Source organism: Chrysemys picta, chromosome 2 (assembly GCF_011386835.1).
Source record: "Chrysemys picta bellii isolate R12L10 chromosome 2, ASM1138683v2, whole genome shotgun sequence".
Lineage (NCBI taxonomy): Eukaryota > Metazoa > Chordata > Testudines > Emydidae > Chrysemys > Chrysemys picta.
In genome coordinates, this window is record NC_088792.1 from 156549896 (window position 1) to 156567569 (window position 17674).

The 17674-nt window shown below is 40.4% G+C and overlaps 1 protein-coding gene across 1 annotated transcript in view; it reads left to right on the forward strand.

Moving 5' to 3' along the window:
• The first annotated feature begins 371 nt into the window (after positions 1-371).
• The window catches only part of EBF2 (EBF transcription factor 2), a 179761-nt gene continuing 162458 nt past the window's right edge, over positions 372-17674 (forward strand). The window contains exons 1-6 of the mRNA XM_005285174.5: positions 372-956; positions 3397-3553; positions 4572-4635; positions 4976-5031; positions 5375-5448; positions 12005-12073. Of these exons, the coding sequence (XP_005285231.1) occupies positions 826-956; positions 3397-3553; positions 4572-4635; positions 4976-5031; positions 5375-5448; positions 12005-12073 (551 nt within the window). The 5' untranslated portion in view covers positions 372-825. The remainder of the gene's footprint in view (positions 957-3396; positions 3554-4571; positions 4636-4975; positions 5032-5374; positions 5449-12004; positions 12074-17674) is intronic.

Below are 17674 nucleotides of genomic sequence, written 5' to 3' on the forward strand. Positions count from 1 at the left end.
AAGGATGTTTGTTTTATTGTTCATGGTTACAAAACTCATCTGATGGCTGGGACACATACTATAAGTCTCCTAGAATTTTTTCTCTTGTTTAGAATAACAACGTAATACCCTAGACTGAGTGGGTTCCATCTGAGGTTAACACATTGAAAGCGAAGTAATTTTGGTAAGGAACTTATTCAACAATCAGAAAAGTCTGATTACTGTTGCTTTTCCCATTGGCAATTGTTGGTAGCCCGGAGCTGGAGTTATTAGTGTATATCAGCTTTATAATTGTCTGCAATCCTCCAATCGGGTGAGTCTATGCAAATAGAGTCCCCCTAATATGGAAATCTGCTCCGCCCCCTTCCTAGTATGTTTTCTCCCAGTGCTGTAACCCATTGATGGTGACTAGCTTGGGGAAGCATCCTGGCTTCCGCAGTTTGGTGTGTAATCAGACTCTTGCGCTCCATTTCTTCCTTTCTTTCACGATTTATCGCGATTTTTTTTGGATTAGGCAGCAATCAGTCCTCTCTTCCCGGTGTCCCTGAGAAACAGGTGATCCTGGTTAACAGCGGTCAGTGTTTGGATGCTGTTTCCTCGCCGGCGTTTGCAGGATGATAGGACCGGGCGAGCCTGAATGAGAGCAGAACTTTACTTTGCAAGAGGAAAAACTTTCTATTTTGGGGGGAAGGCGTTTTCACCAAATCCCGTAGCTTCTAAAAGCAGAAGAAGTTGGTTTTAAAGCTGGACTTCACTGGTTTTGGGATCTGTGTGTGCGTGTCAGTTTCAAAAGCGGTTGCATTTTTTTTTTAAAGAAACGGTGGCCGGTTGGAATAGACTTTTTAAATGTTTGGGATTCAAGATACTTTAGGAAGAGGACCCATTCTGAAAGAGAAATCTCTCGCTTCTGAAATGGATTCCGTCAGGTCCTGGGTCAGAAATGTTGGGGTGGTGGATGCAAATGTAGCTGCACAAAGGTAATCGAGACTCGTGTTTTCCCGTTTGAAAGCTCCCTTTCCGCCCGCTGTTGTTCAGACTCGCGACTTCAGTTTACTTCCCCGCCCCAGTCAGGGAAAATTCAAGAGGGCAAAGCTGTAGCGAGGGACAAACACAACAGAGGAAGTCAGAGAGCAGAGATTGGACGGGGGAGAGAACACCCATACATAGCAATACAAGCGAACAGTACTACTCTTTAGATCCTTCTATGCCCGAAAGTCTGACTAGGACTGTTCTTCCGGCTAAACGTAATGGCCATGCCTATTTTGATCCAAAATCACCTTGTTTTCCTTGATCCCAGGGCATACTTTGTAAAGCCAATGTCACCCTCCTCCCCACTCAGGCTAGATGCACAGGGTTAGGCAGAAAGCGAGCCCAGCGTGGGTTTGAGTAACGAGGGAAAGGGGAGATACCTTTACCAAGGTTTTGTCAAAACTGCCGGTATCAGCCGTGCAGCAGAGAGCTCTCATGCGGATGATCTGAGTGGAGTCCTTGACCCTACTTACTAACTCCTCGCATTAGTTTTGTCAACACAATTTAGATCTCAGTGCTGGCTGGAATATAAAACCTATACAACCTCAGAAGAGGATACATTCTTGCTTCTGTTTGGGGGATAATCTCTCTATTCCATATTGCCAATAAATGCTCCAGTGCCGCGTTCTCTTAGTTATAGACTTCCTCTCCCTGTTTGTTTATCTTTTTATGAGGGAGAGACAGGAACGAAGTCCCCCCTAAACGAAGTACGTTCCTCAAGTATCTCTTTAGACAGCCTTCGGGCACACGTGTAGGAAGGGGCTGAATCGGCCCGAGAAGAAAGTTGAGGATAGAGACAACTTGATTTGAGGGACATACAACCGCGTTGCATATACGTTGGGCTAGGAACCAATATACAAATACAGCCCTATATGCCCTCACCACCTCCATCTGATCTCCATGGAAGATCTTTCAAGCAGCATGAGAGGGGATGTCATAAATTTGTTTTTTTTTAAATAACTATTGATAGTTTAATTAATATGGGGAAGAAAAATACCTTGATGGGGAAAGCGAAAGTAAAACAAATGTTAGATGCACTGTAAGAAATCGCTAATTCACAGGAGTTAATTGATCGGTGTTCGCATTGGGACGTCACTAATTATTCTAGATGTCTTGTAAAAATACAGTGATCGAAGTTCTTATACTCAAGATGATAAAAATCAAACTATTAAATTGGCGGGGGAGGGGGGGAGAGGATGAGAAGGGGAATTGTGTGTTGCCCAGTCACATTGTACCTGTCCAGTTGGAGTTAGAAATAAAGGGGGATATTTGTAGCTTTCCAAAGAGTCAAATACTTTTCTCAAGTCTGTGAAGCAACAATATTAGATGAATTCATTTCAGGAATTAAATCTGGAGAAAGTAGGAAAACTTCATAGCGATGCTATAAGTGAGAAATCCTCTTCACCGTATCTGTCTTCTGTGCCTTCCATAAAAATCGACATAAAGAAAAGAGTGGAACCCATTCTGCTAAAAACCTAACCCTAAGATTTAGTATTTCCATTGTATGAAAAGATCCCGAATAATTCAAACTCGGTAAATGCACGGAAGAAATCACCGCATATTCTGTAGAACGTGTGACAAAAATCAGCCAACCCGTGTTTAAATTACACGTAGTTAATCCACAAAACGGCACCGGGGAAGACCCACACGTTGTTTCAAATGGATCAGTAACTAAACAATATGAAATTGGTAGAAACTTCGCTGCCGAGGAAGGTAGGCACATTGCTTGAAACCAGTTGCCTTCCCACTCAGTACAGACACCTAGTTGGGAAAAGATTTTAAGAGCGTTGACCTGGGCTAAAGGAAAAGTGAACTCAGTAGGAATTTTATCATTTTTCAGATCCTTTAGCATTTATATTCTACGTTTATTGTAGTATAGACACACCCCTTGCATTGTACCCAACAAATGAGTATGAAAGGGAAAAAGAAGATGGATCAGAGGAGATTATCAAATATTTCTCCGGTTTTGGAATAATTTATCTTGCAATCTTTCCTTTTAATATTCAGGTTCTGTTAATTATTCTTCTCTACAGAGTGGAAATCAAGGCATAAGAGGGGAAATTATTTAATAAAGTTTCCAGACGCTAACATTTGGGAGAAAAAAGTTCTTCATTTGGCTGCCACCAAAATTCAAGCAGGCTTCACTTTTATTTAATTTAGTGTTTTTAATCGAAAGTGATGTGGGTGCACAAAGGTGGAGAGGAAAGCACCGAGATCAAAGTCATTGGTAACAATTGACTGTTAATAACCCAGTGTGCGACATAGACCAGGAGACTCTTACCCCCACTCTAGAATCATTTTCTGTGTTGATTTTTTTGATTGCTATGCCACCTTTAATTCATTTGTTTCTCTCCCTTCTCTCCCCAATTCCATCTGTTTCCTCCACAGCGGAGTAGCTTTGTCCAGAGCCCACTTCGAAAAACAACCACCTTCCAACTTGAGGAAATCCAATTTCTTTCATTTTGTCCTGGCTCTCTACGACAGGCAGGGGCAGCCGGTGGAAATAGAGAGGACCGCCTTTGTGGACTTCGTAGAAAATGATAAAGTAAGGCCTGTCTATTTTCCTTCCTTTCTTACCTCCCCAAATTTACCGTCCCCGCACACCACTTCTAGTACCTGCCCTTGTAAAGTAGTGTCATTCTCAGCCACCCTTTCCATAACAACATAACGATCCCTGGTTTTGTGTTCAGGGGTTAGGTAGCAGGACGAGGGCTTAGTCCCCTGTTCTCAACATTCTCTCCTTCTTCGCTGTAATTAACAAGGCTTGTTAATTTCTGCCAGTCCGGGAGATACAATGGGAATTTCATACATCCACTTAAAATAAAACAGAATACAATCACACAGGGGTCCAATACATTTGTATTTTTTGTTGTTGTTGTTGCATATGCCGGGTCTGCCAGGTTTTATTAGTATCCTAATCGAGCTGGAAGAGCGAGCTGTGATTTGTCATATTATCTGCTAAGCCTGTTCTTTTCAAACTCCAAAGTCAATGGCTGGGTGTCAGAAACGTTTGCTCTTGAGTTTTAGATCCAGGCTTTAAGCAGTTAGAAACCTTCTTCCTTCCCTCCAAACTATGTTTGGTTTTAGTTTAGTTACGGGCAAGGACTTTTAATTATGAAGGACGACATGAATAATTGTCTTCTGATGAATTACAGTCGCAGTTCACCTGAGAGATTTCCCGGTAACATAACCTTCAGGAAAGAAATACCGATAATGACTTATTGTAAAACTATTTCATTATTTTGCAGGTACAGTTTTGTTTAAAAAAATACCTGCCAGCGTCGGTATGTTAGCCTGCTTAAAATGTGTAAATTCACCCGATAAGGGAAGAGCGTTTATGTTATAAAGTTAGGAGCTTTATAGCAAGTGGAAAAGTTTCTGCAAATGCCACAGGAAGGGATGTCTGTCCTGGGTCACTCGGAAGGTTAATTTATCCCAATCAGCGGATCCACCTCTCAAAGATCTTTCTTTTCACATGCATTAGTGATTTGCAAGCGGGTTGCTTTTGTGCTCCAACAGCACCAAACAAATTCTGGGACGATATTTTTAAATCTCTCTTTCAGGAACAAGGCAATGAAAAGACCAATAACGGCACACACTACAAACTTCAACTCCTTTACAGCAATGGTAAGTCACCTACAAAGACGGCGGCGGGAAAGAAGGGGTTGGGAGCGAAGAACCCATGATAAAGTTTTAGACCTTGCAGAGATCGCTTCTATAAAATACACTGAAGTCCCTTTGTCTCTTTTGGAAGCAAAAATTCTCACTGTGGATAGTTGCTTTTCAGGTCTGGCCAACATGACAGCCTTTAGTAAACCCATGCTTTGAAAAACATCAGCCTTAGACTTGTAGATGATGCTTGATAGGAAGTAAAACGAAATAGAAAAGTTACAGGATGGCTTAGATAAGTAGGGGAAACAATCTCTGTGACTGTTGGATTTCCTATTTCTTCCCATTCTCTCTCTAGGTGTCAGAACTGAACAGGATCTGTTTGTTAGGCTCATCGATTCAGTCACTAAACAGGTGAGCTGAGGCCGGCTTTTGTGTTGTACAATCCTCACTCTCTCATTCCCCTCTCACTCTGTGCTTTATTTTCTTCTTCTGGGCGTCTGTATTGCATACCTTAATTTCCAGTGCATTTGAAAAACAATCTCTTAGCCTCTTCCTTCCCTCAGTGATCCTGGGATCTTAACAGTTTTTAAGTGACACTTGGTTATATGCATACTGCCTACCTTGTGCAAAAAAGACTTTGAGGGTGGGAATTACAAGCCATAGTGCTTTGCAGTTTTTAAAAACTGAATATTACAAGAAACAAACAAACAAACCCAAAACCTCCTCCATATACTAATTTCCCTAATTTTCATAGCCCATCACTTACGAAGGACAGAACAAGAATCCAGAAATGTGCAGAGTTCTGCTTACTCATGAAGTCATGTGCAGGTAAGACAATTTTATTGGTGGCATAGGATTTATTCAGTTAATAAGAGTAAGTTTGCTTCCAAAGATGCTAAAGGGGTTTTCCATATAAGTTGTAGATATGAGGAGTTTTGTCTTTGGGCCGAGGACACTCTTCCATAAGAATAATTTCTCTTTGCCTGGATACAACATTTTGGTTTGTGTTACATACCAATTTATTTAGTACTACAGATTTGGAAACCCTGCCTAAGATCTGAACTGCACTATTTTTGTTCTATTTTGCACGGGGTTTGGACAACAAAATGAAAGGGCCCAGAATTCCCAAGTTTGTATTTCTTTAAGCTTTTCCAGTTTCCCCTTCTAAAATGATTACTGTCAGTTTCCAGAACCCACCTGAAAATTAGAAAGAGCTCCTGATTTATTTTTCCCAGGTTACATATTTTAACATTATCAATTAAATGAACATAATTAATGTCCTTTAGTTCTGTCCCCAAAATACATCTTTGAAATAATTTTTTGTTACAAGCAATACTTACGGAACTTCTGCTTTTTGTAAAATAGACAACAAATTTAGGATGTTGAAATGATAAATTAAAGGATAAAATATTGCTATGGATGTTTTTAATAACATTTGTGTATGTCTTTAGGTACATGTATCTTATGTATGTACATCTTGCTTCCATGGTAACTTATTATTTTTCCTGCTCACATAATTACTGTTTTTGATACATTTAATAATGCAAACAGGCAATGTCCTTATATTAAATTGTGTTAAATTGTGCACAGAATGGTCTTTCATAAAATGAAAGGCAAACCCAGCCTTGACCTTTATTAAACACGTTTGTGATTTATTGTAATAGGTTTTTTTAAAAGCTCTTGGATCGAATGTTGCTTGTTTTAAAAATCACATTGCACTAATAATTTTAAGTATTGCCTTCTAAGTGAATGATATAGTAAAAGCAATTTAACAGGATAGAATTTGTTGCTGAGGAGAACGTATTTTTCACATTTTTCAAAAGGTAATGGAATAATTGGTGTACCCAGGAAACTGCAATGAGGGTGAAGTATGCAAAAGTGTGTGTGCATACATACACATGCACATGTATGCAAAACTTGCCTCTTATATGTCACCCTCATTAACTGAGTAACTCTATACCATTACTTCTGAACATTGCAAATATTACTTTCATAGATGGGTGTGTTTATAGGTGTGATACACAATTTGCTTTTTGTTTTTACATAACATACAATTTGCTCTGTGCATATGTATATATTAAAGAAGAGTGAAGTGGGGCATGTTACTTTTTGGTTTCTCTTAAAACTTACGTATTTATTTTAATATATATGCTATCCCTGTTTGTGAAAGGCTTGACTTATCCATACTTAGATAATCATTGGAGAAGCAAAATCTTAGTATTTCTACACAAGAGTCTCTATTTTAATAACAAAATGACAGCTAGTGTAATCCATTTTTTTCACTCCAGCTAGATAGAGAGAGAATCTATATTAAGAGTGAAAAAAAAAAACCAACCTCCTTTCTTCAAAACAAAATGGACTGATCTTTCCTTTGACAATAACCAACATTTTAAAAGTACTAAATAAACTCTCTGATAAGCTTTTGTATACTGGTCTTTCATTGATGCCTATAAATATATTCCATGCTTGATTTAAGGTAATGTTCTACAAATGTAAACCATTATTCAGTTTGTACTAAACTCCTGCTTGATAGATTAGCCAAGGAAGAATTACAATTCAGGGCTATCCTTTCCACATAAGACACAGATTAGTGAACCAAATCAAAAGCTCTGTGTAACCTAATCAAGACATTTGATTTTTAAATGTCTTGTTCAGAGATACTTTTAAAACAGGATGCTGCCTATTTTGAAGAGGCATTATACCGTCATTTTGAATAATACCAGGGGGAATGAATGAATCCAACTCTAGTTAAACTTGACATTTTTTTAAGCACAATAATCAAATCCTCCTCGCTCTATGCTGCTTACGTGGTAGCATCAATTTTTAAAGCCCCTACTTTAGTTTGCATTAGTAACAGTACATAAAACATTAATGTACTGTGCCCACTCTGAGGTCCAAACTGATGCCTGTTGTTGTTTTTTTTTTAAATTATAGGGTTTGTTTTCTTTTTCTTGTTAGTTACAGGTAAATACCCTTTTGATCTTTTGATTTGATTTGTCATAGAAAATCACTCTGATATTCATGCTGGATACAGACAAGTGCATCCAAAACCTCCTTACATCTTCTAGTCAGACAGTGACAGATGTATCCTTAGCAGGAAAGTTGTCTAAATATTGATGCGGATGCAACAATCTGTCATATCAATTGAAAGTTTAAAATCTCAACTCCCACCCCACTGTATAATGAGTCCCTTCAGTTAGAGCTTTTTATTTATTTATTTATTAATTACAGTTCTGAAAGTTTTAGCAATAGGCTTGATGCGTTTGGGCTATTACAGTGTAAAGGGAACTGTCCGTCTGAGGTGGCGGTCTCTCTGAAATATACAGTATCCTTTTCTCTCAATGGTAGGAAATCAAGGTAAACAGTCTCTTCTCATGGAATAATGGTTTGTCGTCCTCTTGTTCTACCAATTATCAACTAAGAGAAAACTAGTTGTTATGCTTCTGCCAGCAGCCCGCGATTCCCTCAGTGTGCAGAGGGTTAAAAGGTATTATAATTTGAACAGAAGTAGTCTCAGGGCCTACAGCTGGCTAATAACAGAGTTGTATTGAGTGCAAGCAAGCCCCACAGCTGTGACTTTCGCCACAAGGCTCAGACTAGACAGGAGCTCTAATCAGCTGGGCCAGGCGGCCACTGGGGCCTGTGTCTTTATCGTCCAGATGGTGTGAATTTAGACACTTTTGTTATGCAATTGCAGGGAGGAGTTGGGAAGAAGAAAACAAAACAAAGGCCACCATGCTGTGAGCTTATTTGAGTTTGAAATTAGAGACAGATTTTTTTTTTTTTTTAAAAGTTGAGGGCTGAATTTTAAAACCATTTTAGTTGGGCTGGTGGGTGACAGGGGGAGGGGATGCATAAGTCTTTCTTTGATATGGGGCCTTATGGGGCATCTAGTTTCTAGGGCTGGTTTTGTTGTTTGTTGCTTTTTCACCAGTATGCTTCATATTGCTAGACTTACTGTATCCTGTGTGGATATGAGAAAATGACATAGCTCAAAGCGTGGTAAGGATTTATTTTTATGACCATAAGAAGTCTTAGGCCCTGATCCTACAATTTTATGCAAGTGAGTAATTCCAATGGGACCAAAGTAATGACGTGTGTGTGTGTGCATGTGTGTGTGTGTGTGTGTGTGTGTATGTGTATGTATATAAAGTTATTCAGGTGCTTAAATATTAGCAGGATCAGGGTCTTAATTTCCACTTCAACCAACGTTATGGGCCCAGTACTGGAGTCAGTGAGATTTTTACCATTGATTTACCTGGGAGCAGGGTCAGCCCAGTAAGGAACAACTATTATATAACAACCCAGTTGGAAGATTGTCAGTATTTAAATGCCATAGTGATAGGTCGTTTGAAGTACCTTAGATAGGGGGGACCTGAAGATTTGAGATGGACTTCAGCTGAAACTCCTGACTGGAATATCCTGAAATTTTGGAAATAATCTGATCCACAACTAAACTGGTCATCTTGTGGAAAGGGGTGGTCCTTTCAGGATAAAATATTTCGTGTTTTGTGGGGCTCAGAAAGTACTAAGGTGAGAGGAAATAGTTTAGTCATCTACCAAAAATGTGCTACACTAGAGGCAAACAATGAGAAAATGAATACACCTCTACCTCGATATAATGCTGTCCTCGGGAGCCAAAAAATCTTACCGCGTTATAGGTGAAACCGTGGTTATATCGAACTTGCTTTGATCCGCTGGAGTGCGCAGCCTCACTCCCCCGGAGCACTGCTTTACTGCGTTATATCCAAATTTGTGTTATATCGGGTCACGTTCTATCAGGGTAGAGGTGTATTTGCAAAGTGCTTGGACATCTTCAGGTCGAAGGCATATTTTTAGTAATATATAATGCTTCAAAGCTCATAAATGTGATAAGAAAGTATGCAAAATAAATCTAACAATGAGATGGGTTTATACCAGGAAGCAGGTATGTTGCATCCCAAATCTGCGTAATTTAATCTAAACAACTCTACAATGTGCTGACAAGCTTTCTTGGAAACATGTGTGGACAAAGAGATTTGGTGTAGGTACTATTGCTTTACTCTGTTTGTGTATTATTGTGACGTTATAATCTGATGTGTCTGTATGAGTTCTATGACTATAGGATACCTTTTGAGTATTATTGCAAAGAAAGGAACTGGTTTTTGTTTGTTACCAAAAAAAAAAAAAAAAAAAAGCACACCAGTGTAAAACTCTTAAAAACGGAGCTAGTTTTTTTTTTTGTTTGATAGTGGCAAAGAATATACTGCATTAAAAATGAACAAGAAATTTGCTCCTGATTTCATTTCCAACTGGTCATAATATATGCTGCTTTAAAATAGAAGTCAACCCTCTACTCTTCTAAATGAGGGTTTTCTGTTTATTTTTTCTTTAGAATAGAAAATCTGAAATCTTTGATTTTTATTACCCAAGTATGAAACTTTGTCTAAATGGCCAACGGGCAGTGAAACTTACACAAGGTGCACTCAAAAACAAGTTAGAAATGGGAGTGAAGGGAGGAGAGAGAATGTCTCAGCCATTGTAAATTATTATAGCTTCACTGAAGTCAATGGAGCTATGACAGTTTATACCAAATAAGTACCTCCCCCAGAGATTCTCATATATCTAGTGAAACCTTTATTTTTAAAGGAATGGACTCAATGGATAACTGTGGGATTGAGGCAAAGGAATACAAAAAGTGTCAAAATCATTCACGTTAGAACTGCTAATGAAAGAGATCTGCTTGTTGCATCCCACCTTGCTGGGCCGTGTAAACTCACAAAGGAAAAGCCAGGCAGTTCCTGTCACGCTACAGCTTGCCGATCGAATGCATGTACTTAAAATGCTTAATAGCTGTGAGGTGGGAAGTTTTACATCCCTGTTTATATTTTAAGCATTGTATATCTGAGTATTATTGACTTCAAAAGAGTTAATCCTTCATATTCTATTGCCTTGGACTCATTCATGCATTTTTATCTGTTTTTCCTCTGGTCAGAGCAATTCCCTGCGGAAAGCAGCTGAATTCAGGCTAACTAGGAATTTTGAAAATGCGTTCAGCCCCCTCAAAACCACTGCACATAAAACTGAACAGTCTGGGCCAAATTCAGCTCTCAGTTACATTAGCGTAAATCCAAATAACTTCATGAAAAGGCAATGGGACTAGCTGCTTGGATTTATGCTGGCGTAACTGAAGCTGATCCACTGGCAGTTGGGGCAGAAGGGAATTTTGATACAGTGTGCTTAAATGTTAAGCCGTTTTGCTGATTAAATGTTGTTTCCCGCCGCTAACATCCTGGTTATGTCAAATGGAACTGTTTGATTTACCACAGCATCAGGATTCTCTTAACACGTCTAATGGGCTTGCAGACTGTTGCTATGAACTGCTTTTATAATGTAGAGATAGCAAGCCCTCCTCCCACCCCCGCAATGTATGTGTCAAGCTACCACATCCTTAGCTGGCATAAATCGGTCTAGTTCCATTGAAATCAGTGGAGCTGCACTGGGGTATGCCAGATAAGGATCCTGCCCTTTGGCTTTCAAACAGAATGGGCACGTACAAAGGTCCTGATCTGGTGCCAAGTGCCCCGTCTACATTGACGGCAATGAGAGTTGAGTGCTCCGTTCCCTCCCAGACTTGGGCAGCAGCGCTCTCGCAGGATATATGTGCATGCCTGTATATACATACACAAGCTTACATGCACACACATAGTATGCGTGTGTGTGTGTATCTTTTAAATAAAGTCCCTATGCCGCACTTTAATCATTGTATCCCTTTGGGGCAGGGACCTTGTTATCTTGCATATGCTTGTAAAGCCCTAGATATACCCATGGGAGAGAGAACTTGTATGTTGGGTCCAAATTATATTGCATGTTCATCAGAGAGAGGCTCATGCGTACAATTTCTATGCCATCACATTGCTGACCACACTGTATAAACTTTTTATATTACATTCCCATTTATAAATAGGGTTAACAGATGTGGAATAAATGGTCAATCAGTTATTACAGAGTCCAACAAGTTGGTAGGTTGCTTATAACCATGGCTTGTCATCAGCTATGACACCTTCTACTGGTGGGCTTTTAACCATCTAGAACACATGCTGTTCATGTCTGTTACATGCTTACAACATCTGTTAAACATTTATAAATGGAGCCTTAATATAAAGTGTGACCATATTGCTTTCCCTTTTGGCTGAGATTTTCAAAGGAGACTAAGGGGAGCCGAGTGTCTAAACCCCATTGACATTAAATGGGAGTTGGGCACCTCCCGGAGACCCCTTCGAAAATGCCAGTTAGAATTTTCTGGATACCACTTAAACATCCACAATGCCTGTAGTTCAGAGTTCATTGCTTTGCCATTAATACTCACAGAAATCCTCTCATTTTGGTTTCCTCCCTTCTCCAGCCGGTGCTGTGAAAAGAAAAGTTGTGGCAACAGAAACGAGACTCCCTCGGATCCTGTGATCATTGACAGGTAGGAAATAAAGCTCTATCTTCCACACTATCCAACAAACCAAACCAAACTGCTGGGGTTGCTTGGAGACAGCCATGGGTCTGTCTCTCTCCTGTGCTTTGATGTCTATGCTGTACAATCCTAAAGGGCTAGCCTAAGAGCTGGTTATTTTCAGAAAGGCTGTGAGCTTCCTTTAGTGGAATTTTTTTATTTTAATGTGGTCCTACATCTACCAATTTAAATTTGACCAAGTATTCTGTGCATGGTAAGTCTCTGAATACTGTCTATTCACCTGGGATGGGATCCAGCTGGATACTGGAATAGATACAGTTTCAAGTAACCTGGCAGCTTCATTAAAATTCCTTAACAAAATAATGATGTTGCAGTTGCGGCTTTTTTGGGAAATACATGATCCAGGTTTTAAATGCATGGTTTTGGGATTACCATACATCTTATGCAGAACATCAATTTCACATATTTCTTGGCCTTCAGTTTCTGAGGGGGGAAGTAAGTGTGTGTGTGTGTGTGTGTGTGTGTGTGTGTGTATTCAGTGACAATGTAAGGAGGCAAATTCGAAACTGATAGAAAAGGAATTTTTTTTTCGTTGCACTGCCTGCAATTAGCCTGTGGAATTCATTGACACAAGATATTGAGGCCAAGAGCTTAGCAGGATATAAAAGGGGACAACAAGAGTATGCAGCATTCTTTTAATAATTACTAAAAAATACTCAACTGAGCGCTTTGCGTAGAGAGATCTTAAGACTTCATGCTTCAAGGCAAACGCTTCTGTCATCAAGGGTCAGGAAACTTTTCCTTGGGACAGGTTATTCTATAGCTACCTATTGCAGGGTTTCTTCTTCTGTGGTACTGGCCATAACTGGAGATAGAATACTGGGGTAGATGGACTATGAGTCCAATTTCTTTGTTTCTCTGTTATGCCTATAACATTAGTAGGATATCTATATAGCATCTACATTTATACTTGGAATTAAGAATGGTCAAGTTAGTTTGAATAAGTATCTATAATTCCCTTTCCTCAAATTGTTACTAGACAATTTGATCCTAATCCTTTATGGAGACTCTGAATTTTTTTAGCTGTTTTTTTTTCTTTGCTTTTATCGTTGCACCTTCAGATTGTGGCTGAGACCAAAGATGGAAATGCCAAAGAACCCCAGTATTCTGGCTAGAAAAAGAAGTGCTGGACAGGTCATATTGAGCTTGTCTGCACAATTTCTAGCCCATATTTGGCTGACTTGAGGTCTGGTTTGAGTCTTATCCAACCTCAAGTCTGAACTTCTTGAAGTTTTCCCACTGCAGCTGGGGAGACAACGTGGTGCACTGGCGGAGGAGTCAGAAGATCTAGGTCCTATTCCTGGTTCTGCCTCAGACTCTCTGTTTGATCTTGGGCAAGTTACTTTCCTTCTCCATGCCTCAGTTTCCCCATCTGCAAAACAGGAATTATGCTGTTTTAAGTGGTTTGAGATCTGTGAATGTAAAATGCTATGGAAGGGAAACTATAATCTTATAGACAGCCCAGGGCTTTTCTTCCTAATCCAACCTTTGCAATACTTCATTTCTGAGGGATCTTTGAAGACATTAAGTGTCATAAAGTCCTTTCACCCCAGTCACCTTCATTGCTGAGAATTCTGCCACATGTTAATGATAACACAGGGCCCTCCCTGTAACAAAGATGATTCCCACCAGATACAAGGGAGTATGTTCCAGGTCTCTGTCGACTGTTTCATATGAAGCTTGTTCCTCTCTCTGGCAACCATGAGGGGGACCTTTTGCCAAGTAGATACAAATCAGGAAAAGGGGGATTAGATGCACTACTTAGCAAACAGTCTGTGCATTATACTTGTCTTTAAAGGCCATCCTCCAGATCAGGGCTGGAGCAGTGTGGGTGGAGTATGCCCTGCCACTGGGGAGCAGTGTGGTCTAGTGAGCAGGGCACTGGACTGGGAGTCCGGAAACCTGAGTTCTTTTCCCAACTCTGCCACTGATCTGCAGTGTGACCTTGGGCAAATTGTTCACCTCTCTGGCATCTGTTTTCCCTCCCACACTTTGTCTGTTTTGTCCGTATGGATTATGAGCTTGCCAGGGCAAGGACAGTCTTAACCTGAATGATACTATAATGTAAATAGAATAATACTACCTATGATGTACCTATTCTGTGGATAAACAGAATTTAATTTTCCAGAGTCTGGCAATTCAGCACCTTTCCTAAGCACTGAAAGCCCTTTTAGGATTTTCAAACAAAACTATAGTCAATGAATGATCCCCTCTCACCTCCCCACAAATGCTTGTATGTTAGAGAGTAGTATGTGTTTCTGGAATCATCTGAGAAGGTGGATTCTAATGATTTTAGGGGATTTTACATTGTTTGTTGGTAGAAAACAAACTGCTACAGCTAGCCACGCCGCACCAGGTGAAATATCACTTCTGAAAGGCAGGTCACATTCCTCCACAGTCATACATGATGATGGGTATTTGTGAGTGTGTGTGTGTATTTGAAGAGAGGGTTTTTAAAATTATTATTCTAAATCAGGGTCTGGCAACCTTTCAGAAGTGGTGTGCCGAGTCTTCATTTTATTCACTCTAATTTAAGGTATCGCATGCCAGTAATACATTTTAATGTTTTTAGAAGGTCTCTTTCTATAAGTCTATAATATCTAACTAAACTATTGTTGTATGTAACGTAAATAAGGTTTTTAAAATGTTTAAGAAGCTTCATTTAAAATTAAATTAAAATGCAGAGCCCCCCGGACCGGTGGCCAGGACCCGGGCAGTGGGAGTGACACTGAAAATCAGCTCGCGTGCACACGTGCCATAGGTTGCCTACCCCTGTTCTAAATAATGACTTGTTAGTTTAATGTTGGCTTCCTGTATTTATTTATTGTTCTAACTTAAAAATATTAACTTTAAAACTATTCTTAGAGAGCGCTCTGCCACAGATTGAAGCAATATTTAAATATGGAGATGGAGATGTTACAATGTAACAACAACCATGTTGGAATGTAGCATTTCTTTGGTGAGTGACTATCACATACTTGAGGGCAACTATGGCTCTGGATTGAAAGGAGCTAAAGTTCCATCTACACTTAAAAAAAAAAAATTAATAAATTGCAGGCATGATGACTGAGATCTTTACTGTAAGCAGGGCTCCTGTTGACTAGTGCGGGGGGGGGCCCACTCTACAACATGACATCATTCTCTTCTGCAGGGCAGGTAGCACACATCAGTGCTTTAATATGGCCCAGAAATGTGCTGAAGTCTCGTATTTTAGCCCAGTTCAGGGTCGCTGGTGAAACACAGTTTAGTTCAGTGTGCAATGCAAGATTGAACCATGCCTGGGGCTCATCCTGTTGTCTGGAGTTTTCCAAGGAGCCTGAGGAAGTGAAGTGGGAGATGGATGCCAACCTCCTTTAGGCTGTTCAGAAAACCCCAGTTGCTGTAACTGAATCCTCTGACACAAGTGGCTGATGCCACATAGATAGACCTTGATACTGCAGACTTGAATTTACTGAGGGGGAAATGCCTTTCTTTTCATAGCAGTTAATGTTAGTCTTGTCTTGAGGGAGAACCGCAGGATCAGGCCTAGAGAAAGAATGAAAACTGGAGGAAGAAAGAAGGGATACTGAAGAAAGCTTGATGTTCAGCTGCCCCACGTCCAGAATGAATCTGTGCGAGAAGTGAGACACAACTAGAGTCTTCCATTTGGAAGGGAAGGAAAACAGAGATCACCAAGGGGCTGGCTGGATTGAATACGATGCACTAGCATTCCCTTTCTGCCTCATTCAGTTCATATGCATTGCTGTTGCTGCAAGGGTTTGTGAGAAAATGGTGACTGGTACACGGGAAGGCCCATCTCCAGGGGACCTGATTGTTACATGGCTAAATCCAGATTCTATCTTGCAGCATAGAAGGGACCAAAACATGCTGCATCACTGCAAAAGTTTGCAGCGTGGTCTGGGAAGAAACCAAACACTTCTGAGTCCCATCTGTTTATTGTTTATATTCACAGTGCATGTTGGGGGTGCCCTTTTGTTTCAAGCAGTTTCCCCAGACATTGTGGCAGTTAGTGTAGTTAAAACTAAGACCCTAACTAAACATATAGGATGCTAACTTAAGAGTGCTAGGAGCAACTAGTCCAGAGTCTATTCCTATTCCGATGCAGGTTGTGCTCTCCCCATCTGACAACATATGAATCTGACCATGCACTGAGATTCAGCCAAGAAGCTGAATTCTTGGCCCAGATCTTCAGCTGGCATGAATCAGTGCAGCTCCATTGGAATTACGCCAGTTTATTCCAGCTGAGGATCTGGCCCCCTTGTGTTTGATCAGAGATCTTACAACCCATCCTTTGAGCTGAAGAATGCACCTTTCACCCCTTTAATTATTTTTTGCCTTTTGCCTGCACTCGTAGCCTGGCCTGTTGTAAATTCCACCCTTGTGGTGCTGTGCAGTGACAACTCGGTGACTTTTGTGGCTGAATCATGGGCATCTTGTGTTTATAGTTAAAGAGGGGGAAATAGTTCAGTGGGAAAAATAACATCAGGCAGCCCTGAACAAAGTCCAAAAATCCTCATGCTGAAAAAACCCATTGCTGCTGTAACCTTTGCTCCGGGGACTCGATTTAGATCCTAAGGCCCTCATAGTTATTTACTTCTCAATCTTGGAAACTGATGTTTTTCTATATGAATTGGAGCATGAATGTTGCCTCGCTTGCATTCGCCATCCAGCCATCTCCCTGGGTAACTATCTGTAAGTTACCTAATATGGTCCACACCTCTCCAAGTGAATGCTGATGCAGAATCCCCCTAAAGACTCATTCCAGCCTTACCAGCGGAAATCACTTACTCAGCAAAACACTGAAGAGTTGTTGAGGTTTTAGGAGCAGGCAGGTGTGCAGAGCTGTTATTGACAGGAAGATTCTTTCCCCCAGTGCTTCCCCTAATGCATAGCTTTACGTGTTTGCTCTTCAGCACATGGATAATGTTGTCAGCAGGATGTTGGTTGGGTGAGTCTCACTTGGGTTGTGCTCTCCCAGTGGTGAAAAGTTTTCTCGCTCTCGGTTGTTGCTGTGTCATTCCGGATTTGATCCGACTGTACAGTGTCCATTTACTGGTGTCTGGAATATTGTGTACAGGGGGAGTTTTTGGAATAAAATCAGTAAATTTCCCCTCTGAGTCCCCCCCCCCCCGCGGTGGGCCAGATTCTGATCTCACGCACCCTAGTCCCAATTTGAAGACGCTTCCTTGACTTGAATGGAAACACAACAGATTTACACTAGCGTAACTGAGATCACAATCTGACCTATAACTATCATTAATGCAAACTATATACTGTACTTGTAATGAGGAATCTTGCTACCCTAAATCCTGCTATTGCAGCCTTCCGTATGCAAAATGGGTCAGATCTCCAACTAGTGTAAACAGACCTAGCGCCACTAGTTTCAGTATGTTCATATTTCAGCATGTTCATGCTTTAATTCTATACCCCAACCCAGTCCAGAATAGTTCCTGAATGGGTGTAGCCTCCACTGGATCCTCCCTCTTGTTTTATTTTTTAAGTTATCATCTAGGATCTTAGTAGCGTTATGGTCTCTGCAAAATTATCATG